The sequence below is a fragment of the Brachyhypopomus gauderio genome, chromosome 3 (assembly GCF_052324685.1).
Source record: "Brachyhypopomus gauderio isolate BG-103 chromosome 3, BGAUD_0.2, whole genome shotgun sequence".
NCBI lineage: Eukaryota > Metazoa > Chordata > Actinopteri > Gymnotiformes > Hypopomidae > Brachyhypopomus > Brachyhypopomus gauderio.
Window position 1 is genome coordinate 34,778,478 of NC_135213.1, and position 17,500 is coordinate 34,795,977.

The following is a 17,500-nucleotide window of genomic DNA, read 5'->3' on the forward strand; positions in this document are numbered from 1 at the left end:
ATTTGTCTATGTGTTTAAAGGATGAAGAACCTGGTGTTTGTTCAGATTAAGAAAGAAACACTTTGAAACTAACAGTGGTGACGACCATTGAAGTGCAATTGAAGAGACTTGGTGTGTTGAGGGAAACATTAAAGGTTTTTGCAGGTCTCTGTCAGTAATAAGGTTTATGATCAGCATGGGTGCTGTTTAATAATAGCTCGTAATAACCTTGTAATGAATATAAAATGAGTGTGACACATTTCTGCTAACACACTCAGCAGAAACACATTGGGATTTAAGGATGTGTGCAGAAGTTTATTTCTTTGATCAGACTGTGAGATCCTGGAGAGCTCTTCTTCTCAGGTCATGTGTAAGGTCCAGGTCTTTATTGGGTCATGTGTAAGTGCCAAGGTCTTTATTGGGTCACGTGTAAGTGCCAGGTCTTTATTGAGTCACGTGTAAGTGAGAGGGTCTTTATTGGGTCACGTGTAAGTACCAGGTCTTCATTGTGTCATGTGTAAATACCAGGTCTTTATTGGGTCACATGTAAATGCCAGGTCTTTATTGGGTCACGTGTAAATGCCAGGTCTTTATTGGGTCATGTGTAAGTGATAGGGTCTTTATTGGGTCACTTGTAAGTGCCTTTATTGGATTACGTATATGTACCAGATCTTTATTGAGTCACATGTAAGTGCCAGGTCTTTATTGGGTCACATATATGTGCTAGATCTTTATTGAGTCACATGTATGTTCCAGGTCTTTATTGAGTCACGTGTAAGTGCCCAGTCTTTTTTGGGTCACGTATAAGTGCCAGGTCTTTATTGAGTCACATGTAAGTGCCAGGGTCTTTATTGAGTCACATGTAAGTGCCAGGGTCTTTATTGAGTCACATGTAAGTGCCAGGTCTTTATTGGGTCACATGTAAGTGTAACGTCTTTATTGCGTCACATGTTAGTGTCAGGGTCTTTATTGGGCCATGTGTAAATGCCAGGTCTTTATTGGATCATGTGTAAGTGCCACGTCTTTATTGCGTCACATGTTAGTGTCAGGGTCTTTATTGGGCCACGTGTAAATGCCAGGTCTTTATTGGATCATGTGTAAGTGTCAGGGTCTTTATTGGATCACGTGTAAGTGCCGGGTTTTTTTTTTGGGTCACGTGTAAGTTCCAGGCCTTTATTGGGTCACGTGTAAGTTATAGGGTCTTTATTGGGTCACGTGTAAGTACCAGGTCTTTATTGTGTCATGTGTAAATACCAGGTCTTTATTGGGTCATGTGTAAATGCCAGGTCTTTATTGGGTCATGCGTAAGTGATAGGGTCTTTATTGGGTCACGTATATGTACCAGGTCTTTATTGAGTCACATGTAAGTGCCAGGTCTTTATTGGGTCATGTGTAAGTGATAGGGTCTATATTGGGTCACGTGTAAGTGCTAGGTCTTTATTGAGTCATGTGTAAATGCCAGGTCTTTATTGGATCATGTGTAAGTGCCACGTCTTTATTGCGTCACATGTTAGTGTCAGGGTCTTTATTGGGCCACGTGTAAATGCCAGGTCTTTATTGGATCATGTGTAAGTGTCAGGGTCTTTATTGGATCACGTGTAAGTGCCGGGTTTTTTTTTTTGGGTCACGTGTAAGTTCCAGGTCTTTATTGGGTCACGTATATGTGCCAGATCTTTATTGAGTCACATGTACGTGTAAGTGCCCGGTCTTTATTGGGTCACGTATATGTGTAAGGTCTTTATTGAGTCACATGTAAGTGCCAGGGTCTTTATTGGGTCACATGTAAGTGCCAGGTCTTTATTGGGTCACGTGTAAGTGCCACGTCTTTATTGCGTCACATGTTAGTGTCAGGGTCTTTATTGGGCCACGTGTAAATGCCAGGTCTTCATTGGATCATGTGTAAGTGTCATGGTCTTTATTGGATCACGTGTAAGTGCCGGGGTTTTTTGGGTCACGTGTAAGTGCCAGGATTTTTATTGGGTTACGTGTAAGTGCCAAGTCTTTATTGGGTCTCGCCTTTGCTTTTCAGTGAATTAAAAAAAACCAATACAGCTCTATTTGCACATTTGATCTTTTGAAGAGCCGCTACATGAGACGTTAATTTTTGAAGAAATACTTTATACAATACTTGTTGATTTTTCTACTCAACACCTGTTTGGTTAACCATTACAGGGATTTAGAGGTGGGTGTGGCCAAACTCCAATGAGGTGAATGAACCATCATGCATGGATGTTTCTCACAACTGGGATTCTACTGCACAAAAGAAAGGATGAAGAACCACCTCACTTCCTGCATGCTTGTAGGGAAGATCTAGAGGACATTTAAAATTATCACCTTGTCTTCTGCTAAATATTTGGAACACCAACAATTTAGAATGGAATATAACATTTAAAATGAAATATAACGTTTGGAATGGAACATGACATTTAGAATGGAACATGACATTTAGAATAGAATATAACATTTAGAATGAAATATAACATTTAGAATGAAATATAACATTTGTAATGGAACATAACATTTGTAACCACACATAAACATGGATCCACATCCAGTCTTTCATTTTATTCTCCTTCTGTGTCATGTAACACAAGGGACGTAGGGGAGGAGCTCTAAAACACCTTGTGAGGCACAGCATGCCACTGGCAACCTTCTGTGAATGGCAGGTTTGGTGCAATCGTTAGTAGCATCATTAGTGGCATCGTTAGCACCATCGTTAGTATTACAAGCAGTCCTAATTCAAAGTCTCCCCGTCTGGGATTTAAAAATAGCTTCTTGTTCACAGTGTAGTTCAGTATTGAGTGACAATAAGCTGGAGCATTCTTATATCTGGGTTGGATAATAAATGAATAAACCCATTATAATCACAGTGCTGGGTGACTTTCTTAATACGCCCAAGTAAATATTGTCACAAGTAAATGATTCCACTCATAAACATTTGCAACATAATTGCTGTAAGTTGTATTTACAGTTGACTGCTTTGAAACCCACTACATTTGCCCCTCTATATCATCCAGTTCTTAGCAGCATGAGTCAAGCAAAGTTCTGCCCATGAGGGCCCATAATGTGCCCAAAGGCATCCAGTCCTTCTGCCTTTACAGACAGAGGAGAGTACTGTCAGAGAGGAGAGTACTATCAGAAAGGAGAGTACTACCAGAGAGGAGAGTACTGTCAGAGAGGAGAATACTATCAGAGAGGAGAGTACTGTCAGAGAGGAGAGTACGAACGGAGAGGAGAGTACTATCAGAAAGGAGAGTACTGTCAGAGAGGAGAGTACTCTCAGAGAGGAGAGTACGAACGGAGAGGAGAGTACTACCAGAGAGGAGAGTACTGACAGAGAGGAGAGTACTATCAGAGAGGAGAGTACTGACAGAGAGGAGAGTACTGACAGAGAGGAGAGTACTACCGGAGGGGAGCGTACTACCAGAAAGGAGAGTACTACCAGAAAGGAGAGTACAGTCAGAGGGGAGCGTATTGCCAGACAGGAGAGTACTGCCAGGCCTAGAAGAGCTGGCCTTTTATAGCAGGCACTATCCAGAGCAGCCTGAGACAGCTGTTCACGGGGTCCTTACAATAAATGAGGGGAGATCCCATTATCTGATATAGAGGTGTATGAGAGAAAGTGAACTAATTCTAGATAGATCATGCTGGAATTCCATCAGTCCAGGAGAATGGAAGGGTAATCTCTCTGTGTTCCTGGCCCATTGGTAAAGAGGCAGAGAGGCATGGCAAATAGCCAAGAGACGTGACAGAAGATGACAGACTCAAAGAGAGGGAAAGATAGAGATCTGCTCAGACCTATCAGAGAGAGGTCATGTCCATAAGAGTGAGAGTTCAGAGGGAGAGAGAGATATTAATATGTATGCAGTGTAAACAACTACAGGCAGATTGTTTTAATGAAGAACTAACAGCATAACAGTGTAAGAGCATATCAGTGTAACAGCTTAATAGTGTAACAGCTTAATAGTGTAACAGCGTAACAGTGGTAACGTGTAACCATATAACAGCATAATAGTGTAACAGCTTAAATGTGTATAACGGAGAAACAGTGTAACAATGTAACAGCATAACAGTGTAACAGTGTAACAGCATAACAGTGTAACAGTTTAAATGTGTATAACAGAGAAACAGTGTAACAGTATAACAGTGTAACAGTGTAACAGCATAATAGTGTAACAGCGTAACAGTGATAACGTGTAACCATGTAACAGCATAACAGCATAATAGTGTAACAGCTTAAATGTGTATAACAGAGAAACAGTGTAATAGCATAACTGCATAACAGTGTAACAGCATAACAGTTTAAGAGGGTGTATAAGTAGGGGAGGTGAAGGTGGGGTGGAGGTGTAGAAGATGGAGGGGAGGTGATTTATTAGGGGAGGAGGTGTAAGAGGAGAGGAGGTTTGTGAGGAGAGGGGTATATGAGGAGAAGGGGTTTATGAGGAGAGGAGGCGTAGGAGGAGAGGAGGTGTTTGAAGAGAGGAGGTTTATATGGAGAGGTATATGAGGAGAGGAGGTTTATGAGGAGAGGAGGTGTAGGAGGTGAGGAGGTGTAGGAAGTGAGGAGGTTTATAAGGAGAGGAGGTATAGGAGGTGAGGAGGTTTATGAGGAGAGGAGGTGTAGGAGGTGAGGAGGGGTAGGAGGTGAGGAGGTGTAGGAGGTGAGGATGTTTATGAGGAGAGGAGGTATAGGAGGTGAGGAGGTGTAGGAGGTGAGGAGGTTTATGAGGAGAGGAGGTATAGGAGGTGAGGAGGTGTAGGAGGTGAGGAGGTTTATGAGGAGAGGAGGTGTAGGAGGTGAGGAGGTGTAGGAGGTGAGGAGGTTTATGAGGAGAGGAGGTGTAAGGAGGTGAGGAGGTGTAGGAGGTGAGGAGGTTTATAAGGAGAGGAGGTATAGGAGGTGAGGAGGTGTAGGATGTGAGGAGGTTTATGATGAGATGAGGTGTAGGAGGTGAGGAGGGGTAGGAGGTGAGGAGGTTTATGAGGAGAGGAGGTGTAGGAGGTGTAGGAGGTGTAGGAGGTTTATAAGGAGAGGAGGTGTAGGAGGTGAGGAGGTTTATGAGGTGAGGAGGTTTATGAGGAGAGGAGGTGTAGGAGGTGATGAGGTGTAGGAGGTGATGAGGTTTATGAGGAGTTGAGGTCTAGGAGGTGAGGAGGTATAGGAGGTGAGGAGGTGTAGGAGGTGAGGAGGTGTAGGAGGTGAGGAGGTTTATGAGAAGAGGAGGTGTAGGAGGTGAGGAGGTTTATAAGGAGAGGAGGTATAGGAGGTGAGGAGGTGTAGGAGGTGAGGAGGTTTATGAGGAGAGGAGGTGTAGGAGGTGAGGAGGGGTAGGAGGTGAGGAGGTTTATGAGGAGAGGAGGTGTAGGAGGTGAGGAGGTGTAGGAGGTGTAGGAGGTTTATAAGGAGAGGAGGTGTAGGAGGTGAGGAGGTTTATGAGGTGAGGAGGTTTATGAGGAGAGGAGGTGTAGGAGGTGATGAGGTGTAGGAGGTGATGAGGTTTATGAGGAGATGAGGTCTAGGAGGTGAGGAGGTATAGGAGGTGAGGAGGTGTAGGAGGTGAGGAGGTTTATGAGGAGAGGAGGTGTAGGAGGTGAGGAGGTGTAGGAGGTGATGAGGTTTATGAGGAGAGGAGGTATAGGAGGTGTAGGAGGTGAGGAGGTTTATGAGGAGAGGAGGTTTATAAGGAGAGGTTTATGAAGAGAGGAGGTGTATGAAGAGAGGAGGTTTATAAGGAGAGGTTTATGAGGAGAGGAGGTGTAGGAAGAGAGGAGGTGTATGAGGAGAGGAGGTTTATAAGGAGAGGTTTATGAGGAGAGGAGGTGTAGGAAGAGAGGAGGTGTATGAGGAGAGGAGGTTTATAAGGAGAGGTTTATGAGGAGAGGAGGTGTAGGAAGAGAGGAGGTGTATGAGGAGAGGAGGTTTATAAGGAGAGGTTTATGAGGAGAGGAGGTGTAGGAAGAGAGGAGGTGTATGAGGAGAGGAGGTTTATAAGGAGAGGTTTATGAGGAGAGGAGGTGTAGGAAGAGAGGAGGTGTATGAGGAGAGGAGGTTTATGAAGAGAGGAGGTTTATAAGGAGGATCTGCCATTTTAAAAAATTTTCTTTTAGCTTTGACTTCAGTAAAAGAGACACTTGCTCTTTTCATCCTAGTTTGTTTTTGTTTATTTTTTGGCCTGATTGATGTTTGTTTGGTGGCAACTTAATTGGTAATTTGGGAAGGTGTTTGTGCTACAGGCATAATGACTGACACTTCACACACTCACTCAACAGTCGATTGTGCTGTTCTATTCCTGGAATAGGTATGGCACAGGTAAAACGTGATGACATCTCTAGCAAACACTATATTAAGCCTTTGCGTGTGTGTGTGTGTGTGTGTGTGTGTGTGTGTGTGTGTGTGTGTGTGTGTGTGTGTGTGTGGTGTGTGAAAACTGCACATGTATCTTGGTATACCTACACGTGTATCTTGATATACCTACACGTGTATTTTGGTATATCTGCACATATATCTTGATATACCTACACGTGTGTTTTGGTATGTCTGCACATATATCTTGATATACCTGCACGTGTATTTTGGTATATCTGCACATATATCTTGATATACCTACACGTGTATTTTGGTATGTCTGCACATATATCTTGATATACCTGCACGTGTATTTTGGTATATCTGCACATATATCTTGATATACCTACACGTGTGTTTTGGTATGTCTGCACATATATCTTGATATACCTGCACGTGTATTTTGGTATATCTGCACATATATCTTGATATACCTACACGTGTATCTTGATATACCTACACGTGTATTTTGGTATATCTGCATGTGTATCTTGATATACCTACACGTGTATTTTGGTATATCTGCATGTGTATCTTGATATACCTACATGTGTATTTTGGTTTATCTGCACGTGTATCTTGATATACCTACACGTGTATTTTGGTATATCTGCACATATATCTTGATATACCTACACGTGTATTTTGGTATATCTGCATGTGTATTTTGATATACCTGCACGTGTATTTTGGTATATCTGCACATATATCTTGATATACCTACACGTGTATTTTGGTATATCTGCATGTGTATCTTGATATACCTGCACGTGTATTTTGGTATATCTGCACATATATCTTGATATACCTACACGTGTATTTTGGTATATCTGCATGTGTATTTTGATATACCTGCACGTGTATTTTGGTATATCTTCTTGTGTATCTTAATATACCTGCACGTGTATCTTGATATACCTGCACGTGTATCTTGATATACCTACATGTGTATTTTGGTATATCTGCACGTGTATCTTGATATACCTGCACGTGTATCTTGGTTGTGAGACGTGTACTGTGATGGTATTCCATGCTGGGATTTGTTTCTTTGGACTTTCTTAAAAAACAGCCCAGCTGTCAGCACTGATGTCAGCACTGAATCAGAATTGAAGCTGTCAGTGAGACAGGTGTCAGTGAGACAGGTGTCAGTGAGACAGGTGTCGGTGAGACAGGTGTCGCTGTGTTTGTCCAAATGCCCCTCGTACATCCCTCTGTCTTCATCTCTTCCAGCCTGTATGAGAGGAGACTGGGTGTTTGTGAGCCAGTTGCTGAGAATGGGTGTTGACTCCACAAGATGCCCCACTATTATAGAGGTGATAGAGGTAGATAGAGGTGGAGGTAGAGGGAGATAGAGGTAGAGGTAGAGATAGAGGTGGAGGTAGAGGTAGAGATAGAGGTGGGGGGAGGTGGAGATAGAGGTGGGGGGTGGAGGTAGAGGTGGAGATATAGGTGGAGGTAGAGGTAGAGATAGAGATGGGGGAGGTGGAGATAGAGGTGGGGGGGAGGTGGAGGTAGAGGTGGGGGTAGAGGTGGGGAGGAGGTGGAGGTAGAGGTGGAGATAGAGGTGGGGGGAGGTGGAGGTAGAGGTGGAGATAGTGGTGGAGGTAGAGGTGGGGAGGAGGTGGACGTAGAGTTGGAGATAGTGGTGGAGATAGAGGTGGAGGTAGAGGTGGGGAGGAGGTGGAGGTAGAGGTGGAGATAGAGGTGGGAGAGGAGGTGGAGGTAGAGGTGGAGATAGTGGTGGAGATAGAGGTGGAGGTAGAGGTGGGGAGGAGGTGGAGGTAGAGGTGGAGATAGTGGTGGAGATAGAGGTGGGGAGGAGGTGGAGGTAGAGGTGGAGATAGAGGTGGGGGGGAGGTGGAGGTAGAGGTGGAGATAGTGGTGGAGATAGAGGTGGAGGTAGAGGTGGGGAGGAGGTGGAGGTAGAGGTGGAGGTAGTGGTGGAGATAGAGGTGGAGGTAGAGGTGGGGAGGAGGTGGAGGTAGAGGTGGAGATAGAGGTGGGGGGGAGGTGGAGGTAGAGGTGGAGATAGTGGTGGAGGTAGAGGTGGAGGTAGAGGAGGAGATAGTGGTGGAGGTAGAGGTGGAGATAGTGGTGGAGATAGAGGTGGAGGTAGAGGTGGGGAGGAGGTGGAGGTAGAGGTGGAGATAGAGGTGGAGGTAGATGTGGGGGGTGCAGGTGTCACATTAGCTGGATTCTTTCAATGAGGACGTCTCTGGACTGCATGAACACACACACTTGAATCACCATTTGAGGCATCTACCATGGCAACAATGATTACCTCCCTGACATCAATCTCCTGTGACTGGTCTTGTGGGAGGGGAAGATGGAGAGAGCGCACGCACAGATGACAGAGAAAAAAACTGACTGGAAGAAGACATGACAAAGAAGAAGAAGACAAATTGCTCTATTAATTAAAAAAAACACTAAAAGAAGAAATGAAAAGAAGTATGGTGTAGATGGAGTATGGAGTATGAGGTTTGGGGTATGGAAAATGGAATATGGCGTATGGAGAATAGAGTATGGAGAATGGAGTATGGGACATATAGAATGGAGTATGGAGTGTAAAGTATGGAGTATAGAGTATGGAAAATGGAATATGATTTATGGAGTATTGTGAATGAGAATGGAGTATGGAAAATGGAGTATGGAGTATGAAGTATGGAGTGTGGAGAATGGAGTATGAAGTATGGAGAATGGAGTATGAAGTATGGAGTATGTAGAGAATGGATTATGGAGTATGGAGAATGGAATATGGACAATGGATTATAGAGGACAGAGAGGAGTGTGGAGTAGACATTATGGAGAATGGAGTATGCCGTATGGAAAATAGAGTATGGAGAATGGAGTATTGTGAATGAGAATGGAGTATGGAGTATGAAGAGGTGGGGGTAGAATGAAGTATGGAGTTTGGAGTGTGGAAAATGGAGTATGAAGTATGGAGAATGGAGTATGAAGTATGGAGAATGAAGTATGGAGTGTAGAAAATGGTGTATGGAGAATAGAGTATGAAGTATGGAGTATGGAGAATGGAGTATGAAGTATGGAGAATAGAGTATGAAGTATGGAGAATGGAGTATGAAGTATGGAGAATGGAGTATGAAGTATGGAGTATGTAGAGAATGGATTATGGAGTATGGAGAATGGAATATGGACAATGGATTATAGAGGACAGAGAGGAGTGTGGAGTAGACATTATGGAGAATGGAGTATGCCGTATGGAAAATAGAGTATGGAGAATGGAGTATTGTGAATGAGAATGGAGTATGGAGTATGAAGAGGTGGGGGTAGAATGGAGTATGGAGTTTGGAGTGTGGAAAATGGAGTATGAAGTATGGAGAATGGAGTATGAAGTATGGAGAATGAAGTATGGAGTGTAGAAAATGGTGTATGGAGAATAGAGTATGAAGTATGGAGTATGGAGAATGGAGTATGAAGTATGGAGAATGGAGTATGAAGTATGGAGAATGGAGTATGAAGTATGGAGTCATCTCTGTCACTGCAGTCTGTTCCAGTGACACTGTCCTCTAGAGAACAGGAGGGTGATGGAGACGAGAACAGATGCAGCAGGGTCAGTGTCAGAAATGTATCATCTAAATGTACAGAAATACATTTACATATTTGTAGGGAGTTGGGAGCCATAAATATTAATAAAATGCTAATAAATATGTAGACGCTGTACTTCAGAGGGTGAAGGTGGATATGTGTATGTAAGAAGGGAAATGACAGACCAGACGTGTGTGTGTGTGTGTGTGTGTGTGTGTGTGTGTGTGTGTGTGTGTGTGTGTGTGTGTGTGTGTGTGCGTGTGCGTGCGCCGACACCTCTTTGGTTGGGCAGGGAGGTTTAGGATGAAGCCAGCAGGTTTGGGGAAGACACTGTTTCTCACTCTGTAGGTGCAGGATATTATTGTCCTGAACTGCTTGCCTGACGGCAGCGGTTCAAACAGGGAGAGATCGGTGTGTGTGTGTGTGTGTGTGTGTGTGTGTGTGTGTGTGTGTGTGTGTGTGTGTGTGTGTGTGTGTCTTTGACGAAGCTGACACCTGACTAAAGAAGAAAGGCAGCAGCACCAGCATCAAAGACACACACACACACACACACACACACACACGCACACACACACACACACACACAGGTACAGGACACACTGGGGTCTCTTCATGCCTTCAGTCGGCACCCTTGCGGTGCAGCTGTTTGGGACGATAAAGAAAAAAGAGTGTATGGAAGGAATGTGGGCAGTGTCAGAGGAGCAGGACTACAGGACTACAGGACTACAGGACGCTAACAGGTATCAGGGGTGTGTGTTGCTTCCCCCCAGATCACACCATTCTACCTCCCAGTCCACCCCAGAGCAGAATGTGAGTTTATGTTACTGAGCTTACTGGGAGACATGTGAGCACTGAAGTTGCAGATAGACTAAACAGAGAAATAAACGCTCAGCGTTGTTTTCTTACTAACTCATTGTTATTGTCATTTCTTTATTTTGGCAATAGTTTTCCTTATCTAGCCGTCTGCTAACTACACACAGGGCGCACGGTTATGACATCACCAGCGTTCTCTGGATCTTCATTAGTCAGTATCTTACAGGTGCGTTACATGCCATGCAAGCTTGTCAGTCATCCTCTGTCCTGTTTGTCACTGGTCAGTTTCTGATCACATGACCACTGCATACTGGATCTCATTTGGGTGGCAAACCAGTGAAAAAACAGATGGGACACAGCCTGTATCCATAGAACGTTTTTAGAGTTGGTATCACCCACCACTTTGTGAATTCAAGGTTCTTCTCCTGCAATTCTGCCTGTCTGGAGATTTGTAAGCTCTTTGTTGTAGAATAGAGCAGCTCGTTCGTAGATGACCATCTGTGGTATCTCCCACCTACAAATCAACTGAGATGGTTTCATATCATTCTGCACTTCTACACTCTAGATCTCTTTACAGCCTTAAAATAACCATAGAATGCTTGATGTCTTTCAAAGCAAACATCCTTAAACACCCCCTCTTCTCTCTCTTTCTGTCTCCCTCTCTCTCTCTGTCTCTATCTCTCTTTTTGACTGTCTCTCTCTGTCTGTCTCTCCCTCTCAGGGTTGAACCCATCTTGGCTCGAGTGAAAGAGGATCACAGGCGGATCATCCTGCCAGCGATTGATAATATCAAATATAACACGTTTGAGGTGCAGCAGTACGCCAACGCTGCTCACGGATACAACTGGGGCCTCTGGTGTATGTACATCATCCCACCACAGGATTGGCTGGACAAAGGCGATGAGACTGCCCCCATCAGGTAAAAGCAGCCAATGAGTTTTCTTTGTAATCAATGAGACATATGAAATATGAATGAAGAATGATATGACCAATTAATCATTCATGAAGTGTTAAGGCAACTTTGCCCTGTAGATTTGGAATAGCAAGATTAATAGAAATTTCAGCTGTTTGTGTTTTGTAAGCATCTGCAGAGCTTTACATTTACAAACGTACAGCAACAGTTTTCCCATCATCCATTCAAAACAAGCGATGATCGTGATCATAAGCATCCAAACGTCTTCAGATGCAGTGCTGAAGCTACACAGCGTATACACCTGCGTGACCCGCACACTTCCACCGCACGCTTGATATTTTCTGCTCGTCTGAAGTCTGCCCAAGGTTGCCATAGCGGCGATAAAGTATCGGGCCAGCAGAAATGCAATTCATTATTCATAAATCAGACAGAGAGGCCAGTGAGGAGAAACCCGATCAGCCATCCAGTCCTGCGGCACACGACCTCTGCCTTCCCTTCAGTATCACTCATCCCCACACACGAGGCTCTGATCCCCACACACTCATGCCCACACATGAGGCTCTGATCCCCACACACTCATCCCCACACACGAGGCTCTGATCCCCACACACTCATCCCCACACACGAGGCTCTGATCCCCACACACACTCATCCCCACACACGAGGCTCTGATCCCCACACACACTCGTCCCCACACACGAGGCTCTGATCCCCACACACGAGGCTCTGATCCCCACACACGAGGCTCTGATCCCCACACACGAGGCTCTCATCCCCACACACACTCATCCCCACACACGAGGCTCTGATCCCCACACATGAGGCTCTGATCCCCACACACTCATCCCCACACACTCATCCCCACACACGAGGCTCTGATCCCCACACACGAGGCTCTCATCCCCACACACACTCATCCCCACACACGAGGCTCTCATCCCCACACACTCATCCCTACACACGAGGCTCTGATCCCCACACACGAGGCTCTGATCCCCACACACGAGGCTCTCATCCCCACACACACTCATCCCCACACACGAGGCTCTGATCCCCACACATGAGGCTCTGATCCCCACACACTCATCCCCACACACTCATCCCCACACACGAGGCTCTGATCCCCACACACGAGGCTCTCATCCCCACACACACTCATCCCCACACACGAGGCTCTCATCCCCACACACTCATCCCTACACACGAGGCTCTGATCCCCACACACTCATCCCCACACATGAGGCTCTGATCCCCACACACTCATCCCCACACACTCATCCCCACACACGAGGCTCTGATCCCCACACACGAGGCTCTCATCCCCACACGCTCATCCCCACACACGAGGCTCTGATCCCCACACACACTCATCCCCACACACAAGGCTCTGATCCCCACACACGAGGCTCTGATCCCCACACACGAGGCTCTCATCCCCACACACTCATCCCCACACACGAGGCTCTGATCCCCACACATGAGGCTCTGATCCCCACACACTCATCCCCACACACTCATCCCCACACACGAGGCTCTGATCCCCACACACGAGGCTCTCATCCCCACACACTCATCCCCACACACGAGGCTCTGATCCCCACACATGAGGCTCTGATCCCCACACACACTCATCCCCACACACTCATTCCCACACATGAGGCTCTGATCCCCACACACGAGGCTCTGATCCTCACACACTCATCCCCATACACGAGGCTCTCATCCCCACACACTCATCCCCACACACGAGGCTCTCATCCCCACACATGAGGCTCTGATCCCCACACACACTCATCCCCACACACGAGGCTCTGATCCTCACACACTCATCCCCACACATGAGGCTCTGATCCCCACACACACTCATCCCCACACACTCATTCCCACACATGAGGCTCTGATCCCCACACACGAGGCTCTGATCCCCAGGGCAGTTTTTATGATGCAGAAGCAACTTGGTCTTGATTTACATTATGACTTCTGTGTTTAGACTGTGTTTATGCTGTGGCCATGTTTAGGCCGTGTTTAGACTGTGCTTATGCTGTGTTTAGGCCATGTTTAGACTGTGTTTATGCTGTGGCCATGTTTAGGCCGTGTTTAGACTGTTCTTATGCTGTGTTTAGGCCATGTTTAGACTGTGTTTATGCTGTGTTTAGGCCATGTTTAGGCTGTGTTTAGACTGTGCATATGCTGTGTTTAGGCCATGTTTAGACTGTGTTTATGCTGTGTTTAGGCCATGTTTAGGCCGTGTTTAGACTGTGCATATGCTGTGTTTACGCCATGTTTAGACTGTGCATATGCTGTGTTTACGCCATGTTTAGACTGTGCATATGCTGTGTTTACGCCATTTTCAGGACATGTTTAGACTGGGCTTAGTTTGTGAGCACCAAAGGCATTGAAAAAACAACATTCCAACATCATTGTACATTTCATACAATGAAAAGACGTCTTGGCTGGGAGGTTCTGGTACAGTCGGGTAAACAGGGTGCGACATCTGATCGTCTGAAACACATCAGCAGTAGTGCAGTCCTTACGAGCATGAGCAGGGGACGTTCAGTGGACTGGTGCTGGAGATCAGTAGAGCCCTAACCCAAACACCTGCATCTACAAGTGGTCCAAGCCCACAGACCTGCATTTAAAATGCCTGCATCTGTGTTTGTGTGATAGAGCATGTTTTTACCTCCTCGTGGGGATGAACTCTCCCACCATGACAGGACAGTAAGAGTGTGTTGATGAGACCCTGAGAGGACCCACAGTTTCTGGTTGCTGAGGTCAAGGTCAAGGGTCAGAAATATACAAGTCAACTGACCTTTTCAGAATCAACCATCAGCAAATCTACACAAATTAATTTCCTTTTCCATCCTGCCTATATTCCGTGAAGAATCTGATGTGTGCTACAGTAAAAAGTGTAGAAGTCAACACTGCAGTGAAGTGCTCAAGGAAACCTGGAAATCTCTAGAAACACTGACTGTAGGTGTGTGTGTGTCTGTGTGTGCATATATGTGTGTGTGTGTGTGTGTGTCTGTGTGTGCATACAGAGATATTGCTTAGATATTCTGAATTGTAGGGACGCAAAATTGAAGTTCACTTGCCAGCAAGTGTGTGTGTGTGTGTGTGTGTGTGTGTGTGTGTGTGTGTGTGTGTGTGTGTGTGTGTGTGTGTGTGTGTGTTTGTGCATATCCATATATGTGTGTGTGTGTGTGTGTGTGTGTGTGTGTGTGTGTGTGTGTGTGTGTGCATGTGCGTGTGTGTGTGTGTGTGTGCGCATGTGTGTGCGCATATGTGTGTATGTGTGTGTGTGTTTGTGCATGTGCATATATATATATATATATATATATATATATATATATATATATATATATGTATATATGTATGTATGTATGTATGTATGTATGTGTGTGTGTGTGTGTGTATGTGTGCATGCATGCGTGTGTGTGTGTGTGCGTGTGTGTGTGCGCATATGTGCGTATGTGTGGAGCAGTTGGGTGTAGGTGTGAGGCACTGTTTTTTATTACTAGTAATTTCATAGTCTGAGTCAAAGGAACGGTCCAAGGTCAAGATGGTAGAAAATAAAGACACAGAGGAAGGGAATACGTGGACCAATGTGTGGACAGGAAACCCTTGCTCTCTTACACCCCCACTGCAGTGCACATCTGTGGTCTCCCAGAGATAAGGGTGGTCATGTCTCCATGGTTACTGTAGCGCTACCCCAACACCAGTGTGGAGTTGTTGTTGCGACTGTAAAAGGGTGTCACACTAAGTGTGGGTTCACGTGGTTGTTTCCTGAGGTGGGGGATGCCACAATGTGCTTACATTTGATTGGTCAGTACTGGCAACCTTTGCCTGCACCCATTCAACATCGATTGTCAGTAAGCAGGTAAGAAATTATGAAGTTTAGCTGAAACTCAACAAACTCCCTATGAAGGAAAATTGAGTTTCAGCTAAACAATAACAGACACACACAGGCTGGATTAATACAGAAGCCACAATGGGGCGACTATGAGCAGGTGTGAGCACTAAAGCTCAGGGAGTTCATGACACAGCACAGGGGTGGAGACAAGAATGAGATGAAGACAAACCTGCAGTATATGAGGGTGGAGCCTTGGCAGAAATTATGTAGTAATTGGGTAATGTTTTACCACTGCTGTAATGATGTAGTAATGATGCAGTAATGATGTAGTGTTTTACCACTGCAGTAATAATGTAGTAATGATGTAGTGTTTTACCACAGCAGTAATGATGTAGTAATGATGCAGTGATGATGTAGTGTTTTACCACTGCTGTAATGATGTAGTAATGATGCAGTGATGATGTAGTGTTTTACCACAGCAGTAATAATGTAGTAATGATGTAGTGTTTTACCACAGCAGTAATGATGTAGTAATAATGTAGTAATGGAGTTGTGTTTTACCACAGCAGTAATGATGTAGTAACAATGTAGTGTTTTACCACAGCAGTAATGATGTAGTAATAATGTAGTGTTTTACCACAGCAGTAATAATGTAGTAATGGTGTAGTGTTATACCACAGCAGTAATGATGTAGTAATGGTGTAGTGTTTTCCCACAGCAGTAATTATGTAGTAATGGTGTAGTGTTTTACCACAGCAGTAATGATGTAGTAATGGTGTTGTTTTACCACAGGAGTAATTATGTAGTAATGGTGTAGTGTTTTACCACAGCAATAATGATGTAGTAATTATGTAGTGTTTTACCACAGCAGTAATTATGTAGTAATGGTGTAGTGTTTTACCACAGCAGTAATTATGTAGTAATGGTGTAGTGTTTTACCACAGCAGTAATGATGTAGTAATGGTGTAGTGTTTTACCACAGCAGTAATTATGTAGTAATGGTGTAGGGTTTTCCCACAGCAATAATGATGTAGTAATGCATGGAATAGACAGGGATGCAAAACGATAAATGAATATTTCATAGCTACTGATTCCTGTTCACACACTCTCGATTATTACAGTCTTGCTCCACAGAAGCACTGTCCTGATTTCCAAGAGGAGATGAGTGTCCAGACAGGGACAATATATATTCCACAAACTCCACAACATCAGCTGGGTGTTCCTCTAAGTCCTGGGCAGGTTTATGATCTCTGATCCCTCCAGAACACCAGTGGTGTCCCCGTAAACTGTCTGTTGGAGATTATATTCATTATACAAGTCCCATCACATAACATCTTCATCACATCCCATCACTTCACAACGTATCACATCACACCATATCACATCCCATCTTCATCACATCACATCTCATCACATCATCACATCACATCTCATCATATCATCACATCTCATCACATCATCATATCACATCACATCTCATCACATCATCATATCACGTCTCATCACATCATCATATCGCATCACATCTCATCACATCATCATATCCCATCTTCATCACATCCCATCACTTCACAACGTATCACATCACACCATATCACATCCCATCTTCATCACATCACATCTCATCACATCATCACATCACATCTCATCACATCACATCACATCTCATCACATCATCACATCATCATATCCCATCTTCATCACATCTCATCACATCATCATATCACATCACATCTCATCACATCATCACATCACATCTCTTCACATCATCACATCACATCTCATCACATCATCATATCACATCACATCTCATCACATCATCACATCATCATATCACATCACGTCATCACATCATCATATCAGATCTCATCACATCTTCATCATATCACATCACATCTCATCACATCTTTATCACATCTTCATCATATCGCATCACATCTTATCACATCATCATATCACGTCTCATCACATCATCATATCCCATCTTCATCACATCTCATCACATCTTCATCACATCTCATCACATCATCACATCACATCTCATCACATCATC

General features: G+C 44.6%; 1 protein-coding gene across 1 annotated transcript in view; it reads left to right on the plus strand.

The window, feature by feature from the left end:
• galnt9 (polypeptide N-acetylgalactosaminyltransferase 9) overlaps positions 1 to 17,500 on the plus strand; it is a 100,669-nt gene that overhangs the window by 42,816 nt on the left and 40,353 nt on the right. Inside the window, exon 5 of the mRNA XM_076997870.1 lies at positions 11,406 to 11,603. Coding sequence (XP_076853985.1) covers positions 11,406 to 11,603 — 198 coding nt within the window. The remainder of the gene's footprint in view (positions 1 to 11,405; positions 11,604 to 17,500) is intronic.